Source organism: Ovis aries, chromosome 18 (assembly GCF_016772045.2).
Source record: "Ovis aries strain OAR_USU_Benz2616 breed Rambouillet chromosome 18, ARS-UI_Ramb_v3.0, whole genome shotgun sequence".
In the NCBI taxonomy this organism is placed as follows: domain Eukaryota; kingdom Metazoa; phylum Chordata; class Mammalia; order Artiodactyla; family Bovidae; genus Ovis; species Ovis aries.
The window spans coordinates 38,972,756-38,995,128 of NC_056071.1; the positions used below are offsets into that span (position 1 = coordinate 38,972,756).

General features: G+C 40.0%; 1 protein-coding gene across 6 annotated transcripts in view; it reads left to right on the plus strand.

Moving 5' to 3' along the window:
- Window positions 1-371: 371 nt before the first annotated feature.
- Window positions 372-22,373, plus strand: part of G2E3 (G2/M-phase specific E3 ubiquitin protein ligase) — a 74,956-nt gene continuing 52,954 nt past the window's right edge. For 4 of the 6 annotated variants that reach the window (XM_012098753.5, XM_042235292.2, XM_012098756.5 and 1 more), the window contains exon 1: window positions 372-483. In XM_012098753.5, coding sequence (XP_011954143.1) covers window positions 413-483 — 71 coding nt within the window. In that variant the 5' untranslated portion in view covers window positions 372-412. Of the gene's footprint in view, window positions 484-5,598; window positions 5,674-22,373 lie in introns of all 6 variants that reach the window. The other 2 variants (XM_042235290.2, XM_042235291.2) reach the window with 1 other exon arrangement.

Consider the following 22,373-nt stretch of genomic DNA (forward strand, 5'->3'; position numbering starts at 1 on the left):
TTCCAGTATTCTTGTCTGGAAAATCCCGTGGATGGAAGAGCCAGTCCATGGGGTCGCAAAGAGTCAGACACGACTGAGTCACTTCACTTCCTTGAAGGGAAGAAAATTCAGCACGTCTCAATCCATTTCAGAAACGAGAGAACACTCACGAGCCACCGGGCAGAAATACCAATCCCGCTCCCTCACTTCTCTTCAGACCTAAGCAGGGAGATACAAAAGAAACGGAAGCGAAAAGAACAGAGCAGGAAAGCCAACGCGAGGTAGTTGAACATGGACATGCCTTTTTCTTCCGCGACTTCCGCGTCACCGCGGGCCCCGCCCTTCACGGGGCGGGGCTGAGCCTTCCTTCCGGGTTGCGGGCGGAAGTGGACGAATTTGAATTGTGCGGGCCGTTTGGTGTAGCAGCTCGCGGATGGCGTGTGGCGCAGCGCGGGAAGGGAAAAGTGACACGGCCTCTCTGGAACTTCTGCCCAGCGCGCCTCGGTGAGTGGATGTGGAACAGCAAGAAATGGAATATTCCAAGGAGAGAAGCAGGACCGTCGGATGGGTCAGGGGGTCGGGGGCCTCGGAGAGCCTTGGGGTGTCTTGTAGTGGGGCCGAACGTGAGGACTTTGGAAGTTTGGCGCAGGGGGAGCCTCTCCCGGATCAGCGCTCCAAACAGATGGCGTACACACCCCAGCTCTAGAGTATTGGGGATTCGGAGGCCCGACCGCCCCCGAAACTGTTTAAACTGTCGACTTTTTGGTAATTGCAATTCAGTATTTCCGCCAAGTAGGCTCGAATACTGCAGCTTCAGCGGTAGTTATTGGTAAAGTATTAGCATACGCAAAAGAATCTTCCTTTATTAAAGGTGGAAGGTTGGGAGCAGGTTTAGAATGAAGAAATGTTCTACGTGGCTCCGAGTTCTTCTAAAAGGAGTAGTCTTCCTTGCAGTGGACCGCAGGAAATTTGGCAGTCTTTGAAATACCTGGTGGGGATTTAAATTGAAATCTGAGTATCCTTTGTATTCAAAACCCGGATGTTTCTTTCATGGTTGATATTTTTCGTGTACCGCAAAAATCCGAGACTCTTGCTTATTTAAATTGGCTGTATAGTAACAGCGGTGAGTCACAAGGGTATTAGTTTGCTAACAATAGGGATAAGGTTTAGTTCCACAGACCTGCCTTTTCATCCCCGTCATTCATTGGCAGATTGGGTTGTTGTGGAGTCATTTCGAAAGTACTAAATTTTCTGACATCAGGTTTTGTTTTGAGTTTTATTTTACTTATTTTTAATGACCGACTACCTCAAAAATCAAATTCTATCTAACCTCCCAACAAAGTCACGCTTTCTGGAATAGTTTAAGTGTGTACCCTACTTGTAAACTGTAAGCATTTAAATGTGTAGAAATTTTGTATCTTGGCTTGTTGAAAACTATCAGACTAATTTTGTGTTGCTTTATAGGATCAGATATTTTATGCTTCTTCTAAGATTTTAACATCAGGGTATCATACTATATAAATGTATAAGTTTCTTTTAAAAAGTAGGACTTTTTCAGAATAAATATCCCTTTGTCCAGTGCTGGCTACTCCTACTCTCCCGTCCCTGCTAATGAACTTTTGTTTCATTATTAGCCAGGAAAAATAAATGTAAATATTTAGCAGTTATGGTCATTAAAATTTAAACATTTATGTAAAACTGCAGCAAGACATTAGCTGTACTTTGTTAAGGTTTGCTTAATTCAGATCTTATGATTCTACTTATTATAAGCCACCAGCAAATAGTAATTTCCCCTGTAGAATTCATCTCTACATTTTCTGTTCCTTTTCCTTACCTGGACTCTTTTCTTTGTTTTTTTGCTGTGTCTACCTGAATCAGTGAATTTCAGTTTTTATTGTGTACGCATTACCTTGAAGGATTTAAGTGCTGATTCCTGTATTTAAAAATCTCAGAAATTATAATCCCATAAATTTGGAGGATAGTGTTCTGTAAATTTAATTTGAAGGTTAGAAATTTTGAAGAATATTTTAAAAACACTGACTTGGTCTCTCTTAGAGAAGCATTGTAATATGCTGGTTAAGGTCATGAAATATGTTGGTTAAGGTCATGAAAGTTAATTTAAAAATTAACTTTATAACAGAGAGTTAGCCTCATTTGTACACAAATGATCACTTCTATATTAATTCAGTTTTAAATTAAGAGAATATTGGGACATTAAAACCAGAAAAGTTTGCCTTTCCTTTTTGATTTAAACAGGTAAGATTGTTACCTGACTTCATTGCCCACAGCCTTTTCTTTAGAAACCTGTCAGTTTTATAGGCACATCATTCTGATGACCAGAAAGTAAAGGTATGGATTTAGGAGCATATGATCCTAATATACTCTCATCCCACATACCTTCTCCAGCCAAAGTAGTTATTTGAATCAGAGCTGAATGTCTGATGCAGCTAGACCATTCACATCATTTCTTGAATTTTGGAATTGAGATATCGAGAGACTGTTGAGAACCAAGGTGGAAAGGTCATTACATTCTGAGATGACAATGAAATGATGAAGAAACATGAGCAATGGACATAGAGAGCCACCATATAGAGAGGGAGGGAAGGAAAACCTATTATTCCCGGAGGACTAGCTGTGAAGTAAGTCAGTATAAACTTATAACTTAATTGCTTTTCCTTTTTAAAGACTGTATTTTTGTAAGAGCAATTTTGTGTTGTTTAGTTGCTAAATCATCTCTGACTCTTTGGCAACCCCATGGACTGTAACCTGCCAGGTTCCCCTGTCCATGAGATTTCCCAGGCAAGAATATTAGAGTGTCTCTTCCTCCTGCAGCGGATCTTCCTGACCCAAGGATCGAACCCGTGTCTCTTATATTGGCAGGCAGATTCTTTACCACTCAGCCACCTAGGAAAAGCCAAAGAGCAGTTTTAGTTCACAGCAAAATTGAGGGTAAAATGATAGAGATTTCCCATGTACCCTCTTCCCCACACATGTGTAGTCTCTCCCATTATAAACATTCCCCTTTAGTGTGGTACGTTTGTTACAGTTGATGAGCTTACATTGACACAAGATAAAATCTGTAGTTCACGCCATGTGATGATATGTTTGTATACAAAGGGAAACTTCAACTACCTTTAATTACAATGTTTTACAATAATGCCAGTGTCCATGTTAATTGGTGTTTTGTCAAGCGAAAGTGAAAGTCATTCAGTTGTGTCTGTGTGACCCCATGGACTATACAGTCCATGGAATTCTGTAGCCAGAATACTGGAGTGGGTAGCCTTTCCCTTCTCCAGGGGATCTTCCAGCCCAGGGATCGAACTCAGGTCTCCTGCATTGCAGGTTAGCTGAGCCACGAAAGAATATTAAAATTACTGAGCGAAGCACTGGTGGATTTTTCTCTTAGTATGTAAGCTTAATGTAGAGAGTTAACTTAAACCCAAACTAAATACTAAGTCTTGCCTGGGTTTTGTATTTTTTATGCCTCTCTTTCTGTAGTGCTTCCAGTAGCCTAACATCAAACAACTTTTTTGGTCTCAGATTTTCTAATTTATCTATTTTGCTGGAATGCTGCTGTTGAAATTTCTCTTACAAATGAATGGTCTTTGTAGTAGTAGTAGGCTTTGTAGTTTTGAAATATTTGGGGGCTTATTCACTGTGGAATTGGTTTAAAACTGGCGTGGAGTTTTTCATCAAAGAATATCTCACGGTCAGTTTTATTGATCCCTTTTTCCTATAACTTCCTTTGCAATGATTCTAAAGTAAAATACTTTCATTCATTTAGTAAATATTTATTGATCATTATGCTGGGCATGGTTGGATGTTTTTGTTTTTCAAGTCTATCCCATAATCTTAGTCATCATAAGGATACTTCAGGATTATATAGTGCTTTACAGTTTATATAGCTTAACAGTTTCTTTAGGATCTTATGACCCTGCAAGGTAATAAATTTCCCATAAGGAAATTGAGTCCTGCTCTAAATCACACATAATTCCACAGTTCTCACTAGGGCAGGAACCTAGTTACAAACTTTTTTCCTTCCATGGTGGCTCAGTGATAAAGAATGCACCTGCCAGTGCAGTAGGTGTGGGCTCCATCCCTGGGTCGGGAAGATCCCCTGGAGGAGGAAATGGAAACCCACTCCGGTATTCTTGCCTGGGAAATCCCATGGACAGAGGAACCTGGAAGGCTACAATCCATGGGGTCACACAGAGGTCAGTACAACTTAGTGACTACTCAACACCCACAGCTTGATGGGGTGCCTGCTTACTCAGTCATATCTGGCTCTTTACAACCCCATGTACTGTAGCCTGCCAGGCTCCTCTGTCCATAGAATTTTTCAGGCAAAAATACTGGAGTGGGCTGCCATTTCCTACTCTGGGGATCTTCCCAACCTGTGGATTGAACTCATGTCTCCTGTGTCTCCTACATTGGCAGGTGGATTCTTTATCACGTATTTCACCTTTGTTGTTGTTCAGTTGCTAAGTCACGTCCAATTCTTTGAGACCCCATGGACTGCAGCACTCCGGGCTTCCCTGTTGGGCTTCCCTGTCCATTATCTCCCAGCGTTTGCTCACGTTCATGTCCATTGAGGTGGTAATCCTATCTAATCATCTCAACCTCTGCCACCTCCTCCTCTTCCCCTCAGTTTTTCCCAGCATCAGGGTCTTTTCCAGTGAGTCAGCTCTTTGCATCAAGTGGCCAAAGTATTGGAGCTTCAGCTTTAGCGTCAGTCCTTCCAATGAGCATTCAGGGTTGATGTCCTTTAGGATTGACTAGTTTGGTCTCCTTGCAGTCCAAGGGACTATCAAGAGTCTTCTCCAAGACCGCAGTTCGAAAGCATCAATTCTTCAACACTCAGTCTTCTTTATAGTCCAACTCTCAGGTCCGTACATGACTACTGAAAATGCCATAGCCTTGATTCTATGGGCCTTTGTCGGCAAAGTGATATCTTTGCTTTTTAATACTCTGTCTAGGTTTGTCATAGCTTTCCTTCCAAGGATCCAAGGGTCTTTTAATTTCATGGCTGCAGTCACCATCTGCAGTGATTTTGGAGCCCAAGAAAAGAAAATCTGACACTGCTTCCACTTATTCCCCTTCTGTTTGCCATAAAGTGATGGGACCGGATGTCATGTTCTTCATTTTTGAGTGTTGACTTTTAAGCCACCTTTTTACGCTCCTTTTTCACCTTCATCAAGAGGCTCTTTAGTTCCTCCTCACTTTCTGCCATTAGACTGGTATCATCTGCATATTTGAGGTTGTTGATATTTCTCCCAGCAATTAGCATGGAGTAATATTCCGTTGTCTAGGTATACCATAGTTTAGATAAACTATGTTCTTCTGTTTATCTACTGAAGGACATCTTAGCTGCTTCCAAGCTATAAACATCTCTATGTAAGTTTTGTTGTGAACATAAATTTTTATCTCTTTTGGGTAAATACCAAGATGCATGACTGCATAACTGAGGTAAATCCTGCTTGGCTGTGGTATATAATTCTTTTTATACATTGTTTGATTTGATTTGCTAATATTTTATAGTGGCATCTGTATTTATGAGTTTGTGTTTTTTTCCTTTGTGATGTCATTGTCTTTTTTTTTTTTTTTTTTTTTTGGTATTAGGTAAATGCTGGCCTAATGGAGTAAATTGGAAGTAGTCCCTCTCCTTCTGTCTTCTAAAGATATTGTAGAGAATTGGTATGATTTCACCTTAAATGTTTGATAGAATTTTACAGTGACCCGTCTGGGTCTGGTGCTTTCTGTTTTGAAAGGTTACTAATTATTGATTCAGTTTCTTTAATACAGTTATATTCAGATTGTTTATTTCTTATTGTGTTTCAGCAAAAGTTGTGTTTTTCAAAGAATTGGTCTGTATTATGGGGCTTCCCTGATAGCTCAGTTGGTAAAGAATTTGCCTGCAATGCAGGAACTCCTGTTCGACTCCTGGGTTGGGATGATCCTCTGGGGAAGGGATAGGCTACCCACTCCAGTATTCTTGGGCTTCCCCTGTGGCTCAGCTGGTAAAGAATCCACATGCAGTGCAGGAGACCTGGGTTCAATCCCTGGGTTGGGAAGATCTGGAGAAGGGAAAGACTACCCACCCTAGTATTCCAGCAATTCCATGGAGTCCATGGGGTCACAAAAAGTCAGACACCACTGAGCAACTTTCATTTTCGTCCAACTTATCAAATTATCAAATTTATGGCCATAGAGTTGTTCATGTGTGTGTGAGTCTCTCAGTTGTGTCCGACTCTTTGTGACCCCATGGACTGTAGTCTTCCAGGCTCCTCTGTCCATGGAATTCTCCAGGCAAGAATATTGGACTATTGAAGTGGGTTGCCATTCCCTTCACCAGGGAATCTTCTTGACCCAGGGATCAAATCTGTATCTCCTGCTTTGGCAGGTGGGTTCTTACCACTAGCGCCACCTGGGAAGCCCAGAGTTGTTCATAGTATTGCTATATATATATATATTTTTTTTTTTTTTTTTTTTTCAATGCCACATGGTTCTTGAAAATTTAGTTCTCTGGCTAGAGATCAAACCCATGCTCCCTGCAGTGGAAGAGCAGATTCTTAACCACAGAACTTCAGGGAAATCCCTCCATCCATTTGCTTTTAATCTATGTTTAAAGTGGGTATCTTGAGATAACATACTTAAGTCTTATTTTTTGATCTACTGTGACAAATCTGTCTTCTGTTTGGTGCATTTAGACCCTTGGCATTCAAAATGATTATTAATATGGATGAATTAATAAATATTAATTCAAATAAATATTTGTTAATTCTACCATATTTGTTGCTGTTTTCTATTTATTGCCCTTGTTCTTTGCTCCTATATTTAGCTCCACTCTGTGGTTTTAATTGAGCATATAGAAGTTTTCATTTTATTTTTACTTATTCCTGGAAACTTCTTTTCTTTATATAGATATGAATTTCTGACCTATATCATTTTCCTTCTCTCTCAAGAGCTTCTCGTAACATACCTTGAATGGCAGGTCTCAGTTCAGTTCAGTCATTCAGTCGTGTCCGACTCTTTGTGACCCCATGAATCGCAGCACGCCAGGCCTCCCTGTCCATCAGCAACTCCTGGAGTTCACTCAGACTCACGTCCATCAAGTTGATGATGCCATCCAGCCATCTCATCCTCTGTCGTCCCCTTCTCCTCCTGCCCCCAATCCCTCCCAGCATCAGAGTCTTTTCCAATGAGTCAGCTCTTCTCATGAGGTGGCCGAAGTACTGGAGTTTTCCTTCGAAAGAAATCCCAGGGTTGATCTCCTTCAGAATGGACTGGTTGGATCTCCTTGCAGTCCAAGGGACTCTCAAGAGTCTTCACCAACACCACAGTTCGAAAGCATCAGTTCTTTGGCGCTCAGCCTTCTTCACAGTCCAACTCTCACATCCATACATGACCACAGGAAAAACCATATCCTTGACTAGACAGACCTTAGTCAGCAAATCAATGTCTTTGCTTTTGAATGTGCTATCTAGGTTGGTCATAACTTTTCTTCCAAGGAGTAAGCGTCTTTTAATTTCATGGCTGCCGTCACCATCTCCAGTGGTTTTGGACCCCCCAAAAATAAAGTCTGACACTGTTTCCACTGTTTCCCCATCTATTTCCCATGAAGTGATTGGACCGGATGCCATGATCTTCGTTTTCTGAATGTTGAGCTTTAAGCCAACTTTTTCGCTCTCCTCTTTCACTTTCATCAAGAGGCTTTATAGTTCCTCTTCACTTTCTGCCATAAGGGTGGTGTCATCTGCATATCTGAGGTTATTGATATTTCTCCCGCCAGTCTTGATTCCAGCTTGTGTTTCTTCCAGTCCAGCGTTTCTCATGATGTACTCTGCATGTAGGTTAAATAAGCAGGGTGACAATATACAGCCTTGACATACTCCTTTTCCTATTTGGAACCAGTCTGTTGTTCCATGTCTAGTTCTAACTGTTGCTTCCTGACCTGCATACAGATTTCTCAAGAGGCACGTCAGGTGGTCTGGTATTCCCATCTCTCTCAGAATTTTCCACAGTTTATTGTGATCCACACAGTCAAAGGCTTTGGCATAGTCAATAAAGCAGAAATAGTTGTTTTTCTGGAACTCTCTTGCTTTCTCCATGATCCAGCGGATGTTGGCAATTTGATCTCTGGTTCCTCTGCCTTTTCTAAAACCAGCTTGAACATCAGGGAGTTCACAGTTCACGTATTGCTGAAGTCTGGCTTGGAGAATTTTGAGCATTACTTTACTAGCATGTGAGATGAGTGCAACTGTGCGGTAGTTTGAGCATTCTTTGGCATTGCCTTTCTTTGGAATTGGAATAAAAACTGACCTTTTCCAGTCCTGTGGCCACTGCTATGTTTTTCAAATTTGTTGGCATATTGAGTGCAGCACTTTCACAGCATCATCTTTCAGAATTTGAAATAGCTCAACTGGAATTGCATCACCTCCACTAGCTTTTTTCATAGTGATGCTTTCTAAGGCCCACTTGACTTCACATTCCAAGATGTCTGGCTCTAGATTAGTGATCACATCATCGTCATCATCTGGGTTGTGAAGGCAGGGCTACTGGCAACATATTCCACCAATTTTTGTTTAAGAAAGTCTTTATTTCTCTTTAATTTCTAAAGATAATTTCACAGGATACAAAATTCTAGGGTTTTTTTCCCTCCCTCCCTGCCCCCCAATACTTGAAATATTTCTCCTGTAAATATTACTCCTCTCTCTTTTTATTTGCATAGTTTCTGAGGAGAAATTGGATGTAATCCCTACTCTTGTTTATCTGTTAGGTAAGATTATTTACCCCTGTGACTTTTTTCAAGATTTTTATTCTTTATCTTTAATTTTCTGTAGTTTGAAATAATATGTGTAGGTGTAGTTTTTTGGCGGCTATCCTACTTGGTATTCTGGAATTTCCTGGATCTATTGTCTCCTGTCTGACATTACTTTGTTATTGTTTCAAATGTTACTTCTGTTACTTTCTCTCTTCTTCTGGTAGTCCAAGAACGTTTTGTTATGCTTTCTGTGGTTATCTCACAGTCCTTGGATATTCTCTTTTTATTTTTGTTTTGTTTTGTCTCGGTTTTGTCCTCTTTGCTTTTTAGTTTTCAAAGTTTCTGTTCAGGTATTTTTAAGCTTTAGAGAGCCTTGTCCCATCTGCAATAGTCCCCTCTGTATAAAGTTTAAAGTTGTGAGTTTTCAAAGATTGGAATGTGTCTTTGCATGTCCAGTCACATATTATGTATGTGGCATACGTTGTCACATGTGTGCATCCCCTGCAAATGGTTGTGCTTTTGTATAGTTTTGTTGTTGTTGTTTAGTTGCTGGGTCCTATCCAACTCTTTTCGACTCCATGGACTGCAGGCTCCTCTGTCCTTCAGTATCTCCTGGAGCTTGCTTCAATTCATGTCCATTGAGTCAGTAATGCTATCTAACCACTCATCTTTTGCCACCATCTTCTCCTTTTGCCTTCAGTCTTTCCTGGCATCAGAGTCTTTTCCAGTGAGTCAGCTCTTCCCATCAGGTAGGTGGCGAGAGTATTGGAGCTTCAGCTTCAGCATTAGTACTTCCAATGAAAATTCAGGACTGATTTCCTTTAGGATTGACTGATTTGATCTCCTTGCAGTCCAAGGGAGTCTCAAGCATCTTCTACACCACAGTTGTAAAGTATCAGTTATTCAGCACTCAGCCTTCTTTATGGTCTAACTCTCACATCCGTACATGACTACTGGAAAAACCATAGTTTTGACTATATGGACCTTTGTTGAAAAAGGTATACTATTTTACTGTACAGTAATGTACTCAGTGTTCAGAAAACTGAGATCATGGCATCTGGTCCCATCATTTCATGGCAATAGATGGGGGAATGGTGGAAACAGTGACAGACTTTATTTTGGGGGGGGCTCCAAAATCACTGCAGATGGTGACTGCAGCCATGAAATTAAAAGACACTTGCTCCTTGGAAGAAACGTTATGACGAACCTAGATGGCATATTAAAAGCAGAGACATTACTTTGCCAACAAAGATGTGTCTAGTCAAAGCTATGGTTTTTCCAGTAGTCACGTATGGATGTGAGAGTTGGAATAAAGAAAGCTGAGTGCTGAAGAATTGATGCTTTTGAACTGTGTTGGAGAAGTCTCTTAAGAGACCCTTGGACTGCAAGGAGATTCAACCAGTCCATCCTAAAGGAAATCAGTCCTGAATATTCATTGGAAGGACTGATGCTGCAACTGTGAGGAACTGACTATTTAGAAAAAACCCTGATGCTGGGAAAGATTGAAGGCAGGAGGAGAAGCGGACAACAGAGGATGAGATAGTTTTTGATGGCATCACCGACTGAATGGACATGAGTTGAGTAAACTCTAGGAGTTGGTGATGGACAGGGAGGCCTGGCATGCTGCAGTCCATGGGGTTGCAAAAAATCGAACACAACTGAGCGACTGAACTGAACTGAATGTATAGAATACAGTATCTTTATTTCAAGCCCAGGATGTCTGGAGTGTTAAAGCAGTGGTGATGTAGCTGGTACTACTAAGTACTGCTAAGCTGGTACTATAGCACAAAACAATAATGGTGGGAAAAAAGTGAAAATAATTGAAAGAGTGGAGCAAGGTGAAAAGATGGCAGATATTGCACATTCTTATAACATGAATTATTTAACCAGGCATGATTCTAAAAAACAAAAACAGGATCATGGAACATGTGAAGTCTGCTGTGCCAGTGTTGTTGACAGTAATATCAAAGAAGCATGGAAAAGTGATGGAGAAAATGGAGAAACTTCTCAGTGTGTGGCTGCAGGGTCAGTTTAAGTGTCAAGTCTCAGCTTAATGTTGATTCAGCAGGAAGCTCAATGCCTTTATGAAAACTTGAAGAAGAAACTGAGTGAAGAATCAGACAGTATCTTTTAATGCCGTCTTGGCTGGATTCATTGGTTCAAGGCTAGAGCCAGCCTTCATAGAGTAAAAGTAAGTGGCGAGGTGGTGAGTGCAGATACAGTAGTTGCCCATTAATTTCCTGAAATACTTTAAGAAATTACTGATGAAGGTGCCTGTTTACCTGAGTAGTTACCTTGTGGATGAGACAAGACTGTACTGGAAGAGGATGCCAAACCGAAGTTACATCTGTAAGGAAGAAAAGTGATGCCAGGCAATAAAGCAGCAAATAATTAGGCTAACTCTGTTGTTTGGTGTCAGTGTTTCTGGCGATATGAAGCTGAAAATTCTCTTATCATTCAGAGAACCTAAGAGCCCTGAAAAACATAGCCAAGGGCTCTCTTCCTGTTACGTGGAATAGTAACCCCAAAGCCTAGGTTACACAGGCCATTTTCCAGGACTGACTTTTCCACCACTTAATCCTGGAGATAGAGAAATATTGCTTGGAGAAGGACATATCCCATTCAACATTCTTTTGCTACTCAACAGTGCTCCAGGCCACCCCTTATTCATGATTGACTTCATCCTACCATCAGAGGAGTGCATCTGCCACCAAATATTTTGTCACTCATCCAGCCTGTGGACCAGGGAGTTATAGCAACTTCCACGAAATATTTACATCACACTTCTTGTCAGCCAGTATAGGTGGGTGATGAATCAAGAACAACCTTGTGACAGTTTTGAAAAGACTGTAACATCTACAAGGCCATAAAAAACATTAACTTTGCTTGGCATGAAATAACAGTCGTCACCACGAATGAGGTTTGGAGGAACCTTTGGATGTAGTTTATTCATGATTTTCATGGATTTGAGAAGGTGAATAAGGAGTCCAAAGAAGTCTTCTGCAGCATATTGACCCATAGCAAGATGTTACAGCTAAATCTGTAAGAGCCTGATTTCATTGAACTCCAGCTTACTAATGAAGGCTTGATGAAATAGAGGCCGAGAGAAAGGACCGAGAGAGACAAGAGGAAAAAGTAACTGAAGAATTCATAACACAGGAAATGGCAAGAGAATTTTCTTGATTTGAGGAAGCACTGTTAGTTTTTGAGGCACAGACTCCAAATGTAGAACAGTACATGAAGGTTGTAGCCACCATTCAGAATGCAGCCCAGCGCTAAAACCATGTCATCTATGATGAGAAAAGAAGAGCTACTACCCAGACATCACTGAGTAATTTTTTCAAGAGGGTAGATAGATTGAATCCACCAAGGAACCAGAACCCGTGCCATCAACGTCAGGCATGAGTGAAGTTGCAGCTTGCCCTCCGTCTCCTACTGCTGGTGATCCTTCAGTTCTACCACCTCCCACTTCCTCTTCCTCCTCTAGTCAGTAACTCTTCTTGCCTGTTCACTCGATGCCATCTCCTATATGCCAGTTGTACTGTGTTGTACTTTTCAAGGTACTGTACTGTAAGATTAAAAATTTTTATTTTTCATGTCTCTTTTTTATGTGTTATTTGTGAGAAAAATATTTTAAACCTTCTGCAGTATAGTACTATGTTACTGATTGTGTTAGTTGGTTACCTGGGCCAACTTTATTGGACTTAGGAACACACTCTCAGAATAGAACTTGTTCATATGTGGGGGCTTACTGAACTTTATAACTTTTAGCTATTCTACCAGAGACATTCTTCATTTCCATTAGTGTTTTTGATCTCTAGCATTTCTTTCTGGTTCTTTTTTAGGATTTCTATTTCTCTCTTTGCATTGCCTCTCTGATCTTGTATGTTGCCTACTGTATCCATTAGAGCCCTTAGCATATCAGTCATAGTTATTTCAAATTCTTTGTTCTGATAGGAATGGATAAAGGTGATGTGGTACGTAAGTGCACTAGAATATTACCCAGCCATTAAAAAGAATGAAATAGTGCCATTTGCAGCAACATGGATGGACCTAGAGACTGTCATACTGAGTGAAGTAACTCAGAGAAGGAGAAATAATTTATGACATCCCTTATATTGGAATCAAAAAAGAAATAATAAAAATAACCTTACAAAACAGAAAGAGACTCATAGACTAGAGAACTAACTTTTGGTTCTGGGGTGGAACTTCTGGTTCGGGGGCAGGGTGGAAGAGGGTGGGCAATGGGAAGGGATAGTTGGGGAGTTTGGGATGGACATGTACACACTGCTATATTAAAAATGGATAACCAGTAAGGACTTACTATATAACACATGGAACTCTGGTCAATGTTATGTGGCAGCCCTAATGGGAGGGGAGTTTGGGGGAGAATGGATATGTGTATATGTATGGCTCAGGCCCTTTGCTGATCACCTAAAACTGTCACAACATTGTTAATTGGCTGTACCCCAGTACAAAATAAGGAGTTTTAAAAAATCTTGTTTTGATAAATCTGTCAACATGCCTGCCTTGTCTGGTTCTGATGTTTGCTCTGCCTTTTCAAAATGTGCATTTTGCTCTTTGATATGTCTTGTAATTTTTTTCTTGATAGCCAGATATGAGATACTGAATAAAAGGAATTGCTGTAAATAAGCCATTAGTAACAAGGTGGTAAGATGTACAAGGGAAGTGTTTTCTAGTTCTGATTAAGTCTCATGCTTTTTGTGAGGCTATGCCTCTGGACTGTGAAGTTTACAATATCTCAGTTTTCTTCTCCCCTTTTCCATGGGACAGGATGGCTAGAGTATGTTGGAGTTTGGTATTAATATTTTTCTTTTCCTGGGTCATTTAGGCTCTGATAATACACTAGCAGGTTAGGCTCTGGCTAATTAGTTTCTCCTGAGGGAAGGCCTTATTAAGAACAGAGTGCTTTGGTGTGTTTAAAAATGGGCTTCTCCGGTGGCTCAGCATTAAAACAATCCTCCTGCATTGCAAGTGCCCCAGGAGACATGGGTCCAATCCCTGGGTCAGGAAGATCCTCTGGAGGAGGGCATGGCAACCCACTCCAGTATTCTTGCCTGGAGAATCCCATGGACAGTGGAATCTGGTGGACAAAGAGTTGGACACAACGGAAGCAACTTAACATGCACTAGTTTCCTCTGAGGGCAGGCCTTATTAAGAAGAACAGAATGCTTTGATGTATTTAAAAATGGTAGTTTACCCTCCCCTTGCCAAAATCTGGGAATTTTTCTCTGATATTTACTGTGGACTTCTGGTTGGGTTCCTGGTGATAATGGTGAGGGGCCCTGTGATTGTACGCCCCTTGAGTTTTTAACACTCAAAGTTGTCCACACTGAGCCTGCACCAATTAGTCAGTTATAGTGTAGGTTTTCCTGCCTGGATACTGGATCCCACAGCAGTTTCAGCTGGTAACTCTTTGCTCAGATAAGCTGTAATTCCCTGCATTCACCTCTTTCCAGTCTCAGAGGGCAGTGGTTTGTCATTACCTCTCTTACAGATCCAAGAAATATTGATTTGTCTTTTCAGCTCTTGTTAGGATGAAGAGGTGACTTGACAGCATCTTATGTAGTTCTTATCCTTTAATTTAAATAAATATGTATTTTTTTTTTAATGGTGGTTGTTAACTTTTAAACATCCGTCTGGTAGTATAATTGTATAGAATAAAATTCACCCATTTTAAGAGTATAGTTCAGTGAGTTTTAGTGCATGTATTTCATTATATTAATATTCCAAAATTTGTTTTATCAGTTGTCTGTTGATGGAGATTTAGGTTGTTTATAGTTTTTGGCTGTTACATATATAAGGCAGCTGTGAACATTTGTGTACAGTGAACATATGCCTTCATTTCTCTTGGTTGCCTATCTACCTATCATATGGTAGGTGTCCATTTAACTTTTTTATCAAAGTGAAATTCACATTCATAAAAATAACCGTTTTGTGGTTTAACGATCTAAATGTAAGACCAGAAACTATAAAACTCCTAGAGAAAAACATAGGCAAAACACTCTGACATAAATCACAGCAGGATCCTCTATGACCCACCCCCAGAGTAATGGAAATAAAAGCAAAAATGAGAAATGGGACCTAGTTAAACTTAAAAGCTTTTACACAACAAAGGAAACTCTAAGCAAGGTGAAAAGACAGCCTTCAGAATGGGAGAAAATCATAGCAAATGAAGCAACTGACAAAGAATTAATCTCAAAAGCAGCTCATGCAGCTCAATATCAGAAAAATAAACGACCCAATCAAAAAATGGGCCAAAGAACTAAACAGACATTTCTCCAAAGAAGACATATAGATGGCTAACAAACACAAGAAAAGATGCTCAACATCACTCATTATCAGAGAAATGCAAATCAAAACCACAGTGAGATACCATCTTACACCGGTCAGAATGGCTGCTATCAAAAAAGTCTACAAACAATAAATGCTGGAGAGGGTGTGGAGAAAAGGGAACCCTCTTACACTGTTGGTGAGTGCAAACTAGTACAGCCACTATGGAGAACAGTGTGGAGATTCCTTAAAAAACTGGAAATAGAACTGCCATATGACCCAGGATTCCCACTGCTGGGCATACACACCGAGGAAACCAGAATTGAAAGAGACACGTGTACCCCAATGTTCTTCACAGCACTATTTACAATAGCTAGGTCATGGAAGCAACCTAGATGTCCATTGGCAGACGAATGGATAAGAAAGCTGTGGTACATATACACAATGAAATATTACTCAGCTATTAAAAAGAATGCATTTGAGTCAGGTCTAATGAGGTGGATGAAACTGGAGCCTTTTATACAGAGTGAAGTAAGTCAAAGAAAAACACCAATACAGTATATTAATGCATATGTATGGAACTTAGATGGTAATGATGACCCTACACGCGAGACGGCAAGAGACACAGATGTAAAGAACAGACTTTTGGACTCTGTGAGAGAATAGCATTGAAACATGTATATTACTGTATGTGAAACAGATTGCCAGCCCAGGTTCGATGGATGAGACAGGGTGCTCAGGGCTGGTGCACTGGGATGACCCTGAGGGATGGGATGGGAATGGAGGTGGCGAGGGGTATTCAGGATGGGGAACACATGTACAACCATGGCTGATTCATGTGAATGTATGGCAGAAACCACTACAATATTGTAAAAGTAATTAGCCTCCAATTAAATTTATTTTTTTAAAAGTAACAATTTTGAAGTGTATAGCTCAGTGCCATGTATTCACACATCCACAGTGTTGTGCAACCATTACCTCTATCTAGTTCTAAAACATTTTCATCACTCCAAAAGGAAAAGTCATACCATTATACAGTCATTTCACATTTCCTGTTTTGCCATCCCTGGAAACCCCAAATCTGCTCTGTCTCTATAGATTTACCTGTTCTAGATACTTCATAAAAGTGGGATTATACAGTCAATCCTAAAGGAAATCAACCATGAATATTCACTGGAAGGACTTATGCTGAAGCTGAAGCTCCATCCAGTACACTGGCCACCTGATGCAAAGAACCAACTCATTGGAAAAGACTCTGATGCTGGGAAAGATTGAAGGCAGGAGGAGAAGGGGCGACAGAGAATGAGATGGTTGGATGGCATCATCAACTCAATGAATATGAATTTGAGCAAACTCTGGGAGATAGTGAAGGACAGGGAAGCCTAGCGTGCTGCAGTCCATGGGGTCACAGAGTTGGCCACTACTTAATGACCAGACAACAACAGTACAGTGTATGACTTTTCATTTCTGGCTTCTTAGTATATTTTTAGGGTTCATGTATGTTGTCACATACCAGTACTGTATTTTCTGAAATAGCTGAATAACGTTCTATTGTATGGATATACCACACTTTGTATACCTGTTCATTGACAGAGAAATGAGTTTCTGTTTTTTAGCTATTGTCTGTATTGCTGTTAGGAACATTTTTAAGCAAGTTTTTGTTTGTGTGTGCCAAGTCACTTCAGTCATGTCCAACTCTGTGACCCCACGGACTGTAGCTTGCCAGGCTCCTCCGTCCATGGAATTTTCCTGGCAAGAATACTGGAGTGGATAGTCATTCCTTTCTCCAGGGGATCCTCCTGACCCAGGGATCAAGCCTGCGTCTCCTACAGCTCCTGTGTTTTCAGGCAGATTCTTTATTGCCGAGCCACCAGGAAGCCCTCTTGTTTGGATATCTGTTTTCAGATCTTTTCAGTAATTACAGGCTTACCCAGCCATCTGGAAGGAGAGCATTCATATGACATCTTTTGTAGGCTGAAATGGGATAGAATAAAGAACTCTTTTTTTTAATGAAGATGAAGATCCTTTTTGAATTTCTTTTTGTTTAGCAAAAACACATATTAATGTGAGTATTTTGTAAAAGTAAAGTGGCATAAAGGGAACTTTCCAAAACTGTACCTAGTGTGATTGTTGGGTAATGTGACAATTCTGTGATGTGTTGAGCAACTGCCAAACTACTGGTCCACGGTAGCTGTACCATTTTACATTCTCATTAGCAATGTTTGAGGGTTGCAATTTCTCCATATCCTTGCCTTTGCTTGTTTTCTTTTTATTTTTCAATTATGGTAACCTTAGCAAAGATCTCAAGTGTGGTATCTCATTATGGTTTTCATTTGCATATCCTTAAGGAATATGATGTTGAACATTTCTTTATATACTTGTTGCCCATTTAATTATTTTCTTGGAAGAAATGTTTGTTCAGATCCTTTCTGTTTTTCAGTTGGTTTGGGTTTTTTTGTTGAGTTGTAAGAGTTTCTTATATATTCTGGATACTAGATCCTTATCACGTCAATTAGTCAGTTCAGTCATGTCCAACTCTTTGCAACCCCATGAACTGCAGCACGCTAGGCTTCCCTGTCCATCACTAACTCCCGGAGCTTGCTCAAACTTATGTCCATCAAGTCAGTGATGCCATCTAACCATCTTATCCTCTTTTATCCCCTTCTCCTCCCACCTTCAATCTTTCCTAGCATTAAGGTCTCATCAAGTAATGATTTTCAGATATCTTCTTGTTTTCACTCTCTTGATTATGTAATCCAGTCTACTCTTTCTGTCTTTCTGCTGATTGTGATTTTGGTGTCATACATAAGAAACTATTGCCAAACCCAAGGTCATGTTTGTTTCTGAGATTTTTATAGTCTTGGCTCTTACATTCTAAATCTGGAAACCATTTTGAGTTAATTTTTGTGTGTAGTGTGAGATAGAGGTCCAACTTCATTCTTTTACCTGTGGCTACCCAACTGGCCCAACATCATTTGTTGAAGAGACTGTTCTTTCTCCACTGAATGGTTTTGACATTTTTGTTGAAAATTAATTGATCATAGATGTATGGGTTTATTTCTTGGCTCTTAACTTCTTCTCTATGTTTTTCCTATGCCAGTCTCACCATTTTTTTATTATGATTGTGTTGTAGCAAGTTTTCAAATTGGGAGGTATGATTCATTCAACTTTTTACATTGCTTTAAATTATTCAGGCTCTTATAATTCCTTATGGATTTTAGGATCAGATTTTCCATTTCTACAGAAATGATCATTGGACTTTTATACAGATTGCCTTGAATATAGATTGCTTTGGGGAAAATGGCCATCTTAAAAATATTAAGTCTTCCAACCATGAACAGAGTTCTTTCCATTTATTTGGGTTATTTAATTTCTTTTTACAGTGGTTAGTGGCTTTCACTATATAAATCTTGCACCTCTTTGTTATATTTATTAAATAGTTCAGTCCTTTTGATGGTATTAAAATGTTGTGGATTTTTCTTTGCTGTTGTATAGAAATTTGACTGATTTTTTTGTGTGTGTTGACCTTGCATCCTACCACTTATTTTGGATTTGTTAACTCTCACAGTGTTTTATGAATTCATTAGGACTTCTTACATATAAGATCATGTCTTCTACAAATAGAGCTACTTCTTGCTTTCAGTTTGAAAGTGAAAGTGTTAGTTGCTCATTCATGTCTGACTCTTTGCAATCCCATAGACTATAGCCTGCCAGGCTCCTCTGTCCATAGAATTTTCCAGGCAAGAACACTGGAGTGGGTTGCCATTTCCTTCTCCTGGGGATCTTCCTGACCCAGGAATCAAACCCATGTCTCCTGCATTGCAGGTGAATTCTTTACCGTCTGAGCCACTAGGGAAGTATAGATGTCTTTTATTTATTTTCTTGCCTAATTATTTTGTCCAGAACTTCTAATACAATGTTGAATAGATACAGTGAGAGTGGACATCACTGTTTTGCTCTGGATCTTATATGGAAATTTTCAGTTTTTCACCATTGAGTTTGATGTTAGCTGTGGGTTTTTCATAGATACTTTTTATCATGCTGAGGAAATTCCCTTCTGTTCCTAAATTGATAAATGTTTTTTGTCATGAAAGAGTGTTGGATTTTGTCAAATGACTAGCTAAAGGTTTGTCAATTTAGTTGATATTTTTTAAGAACCAATTTTATAATTCATTCTGTTGTTTTTCTTTTCTTTTTTTTTTTAACATTTATATACACTCTCATCTTTTTGAATTCCTTCCTTCTACTAGGTTTGGTGTCACTTGTTCTTTTTCTAGTTCCTTGAGGTATAAAGTTACTGTCTGGGGATCTTCTTTTTCAATGTCTGCATTTCCAGTTATAAATTTTCCTCTGATCACTCTTTGCGGTATACTGTAGGTGTTTGTTTTTTAATTTTAGATATTTATTTATTCATTTTTGGTTGTGCTGGGTCTCTGTTGCTATGCAGGCTTTTCTCTAGATGCAGAGAGGGAGGGCTGCTCTCTAGTTGGAGTGTGCAGGCTTCTCATTGCAATGGCTTCTCGTTGTGGAGCACAGGTTCTAGGATGTGTGAGCTTCAGTAGTTGCACCTCCCAGGCTCCTAGAGCACCGGCTCAAACCCATGTGGCACATGGGTTTAGTTGCTCTGTGGCACATGGGATCTTCCTGGATCAGGGATCAAATCTGTGTCTCCTATATTGGCAGACAAATTCCCTACCACTGAGCCACCAGGGAAGCCCTATCATAAGTTTTAGTATGTTATGTTTTTATTTTCATTGGTCTCTAAGTATTTTCTAATTTCCCTTTTGGTTTCTTCCCTCTTTTGCTCGTTTAAGATTGTGTTGTTTAATCTCTGTATTTTTGAGAATGTTTCAGCATTCCTTCTTTCCTTTGCTTGTTGGCTGTATTGTTACTTCTTTCCTGGAGTGTGTGTTCCACTCCCAAGTTCATTTTTTGACATCAATATCACCCTGTTACCAAAGCCAGATAAAGACATTATAGGAAAAGAAAACTGTAGGCCAATATCCCTGATGAATATAGATGCAAAAATTCTTACCAAGACACTCGAAAACCAAATTCAGCAGCATGTTAAAAGGATCATACATGATGATCAATCAGGATTCATCTTTGTGTGTAAGAATGGATCAATATATACAAATATATAAATGTGAAACATAATACAAGTGGGTCTTTCCAGATGGTGCTAGAGGTAAAGAACCCGCCTGCCAGTGTAGGAGGTGAAAGTGATGCAGGTTCAATCCCTGGATCGGAAAGATCCCCTGAAGTAGGAAATGGCAGCCCATTCCAGTATTCTTGTCGTGAGAATCCCATGGATCGAGGAACCTGGCTGGCTACTGTCCAAAGAGTCGTAAGGAGTGAGACACAACTGAAGCAACTTAGCACAACACAAATGGAAGGAGAAATTAAAAAGTCATCTCAGAAGATACAAGAGAAACTTTTAACAAAATCCAGCATCCTTTCTACTTATCAGAACAAGACCCAGTTTCCCCCACAGTCTCTCACATCAGAAAGCTTCTATAAGCCTCTTATTCTTATCCCTCAGAAGGCAGACAGAATGAAAACCACAATCACAGAAAACTAATCAAACTGATCACATGGATCACAGCCTTGTCTCACTCAATGAAACTATGAGCCATGCTGTGTAGGGCCACCCAGGACGGATGGGTCATGATGGAGAGTTCTGAAAAAACGTGGTCCACTGGAGAAGGGAATGGCAAACCACTTCAGTATTCTTTCCTTGAGAACCCCATGAACAGTATGAAAAGGCAAAAAAATAAGATGCTGAAAGATGAACTCCCCAGGTCGGTAGGTGCCCAGTATGCTACTGGAGAATACTGGAGAAATAACTGCAGAAAGAATGAAGAGACAGAGCCAAAGCAAAAACAATGCCCAGTTGTAGATCTGACTGATGATGGAAGTAAAGTCTAATGCTGTAAAGAGCACTATTGCATAGGAATAGTGCCATGTTAGGCCATGACTCAAGGTAAATTGGAAGTGGTCAAACAGGAGATGGCAAGAGTGAACATCGACGTTTTAAGACTCAGTGAACTAAAGTGGACTGGAATGGGTGAATTTAACTCATGACCATTATATCTACTACTGTGGGCAAGAATGCCTTAGAAGAAATGGAATAGTCCTCATAGTCAACAAGAGTCCGAAATGCAGTACTTGGGTACAGTCTCAAAAATGACAGAATGATCTCTGTTTGTTTCCAAGGCAAACGATTCAGTATCACAGTAATCCAAGTCTACACCCCAATCAGTAATGCTGAAGAAGCTGAACTTGAGCCGTTCTATGAAAACCTACAGGACCTCCTAGAACTAACACCCAAAAAAGATGTCCTTTTCGTTATAGGGGACTGGAATGCAAAAGTAGGAAGTCAAGAGATACCTGGTGTAACAGGCAGGTTTGGCCTTGTAGTATAAAATGGAGCAGGGCAAAAGCTAACAGTTTTGCCACACAAATGCACTGGTCATAGCAAACACCCTTTTCCAACGACACAAGAGACAGCTGTGCACATGGACATCACCAGATGGTGAACACCGAAATCAGATTGCTTATATTTTTTGTAGCCAAAGATGGAGAAGCTCTGTACAGTCAACAAAAACAAGACCAGGAGCTGACTGTGGCTCAGATCATGAACTCCTTATTACCAAATTCAGACTTAATTGAAGAAAGTAGAGAAAACCACTAAACCATTCAGGTATGACCTAAATCAGATAGCTCACAGTGATACAGTGGAAGTGACAAATAGATTCAAGGGATCAGATCTGACAGACAGAGTGCCTGAAGAACTATGGGTGTACGCTTGTGACAGTGTACAGGAGGCAGTGATCAAGACCATCTCCAAGAAAAAGAAATGCAAAAAGGCAAAATGGCTGTCTAAGGAGGCCTTACAATAGCTGAGAAAAGAGGAGGAGCAAAAGGCAAAAGAGAAAAGGAAAGATACAACCATTTGAATACAGAGTTCCAAAGAATAGAGAGGAAAGATATGAAAATTTTCCTCAGTAATCAATGCAAAGAAATAGAGGAAAACAATAGAATGGGAAAGACTAGAGATCTCTTCAAGAAAATTAGAGATAGCAAGGGAACATTTCATGTAAAGATGGGTACAATAAAGTGCAGAAATGGTATGACCTAACAGAGGCAAAAGATATTAAGAGGTGGCAAGAATACACAGAAGAACTATACAAAAAATATTTTCGTGACCCAGACAACCACGATGGTATGGTCACTCACCTACAGCCAGACATCCTGGAATGCGAAGTCAAGTGGGCCTTAGGAAGCATCACTATGAACAAAGCTAGTGGAGGTGATGGAATTCTAGCTGAGCTATTTC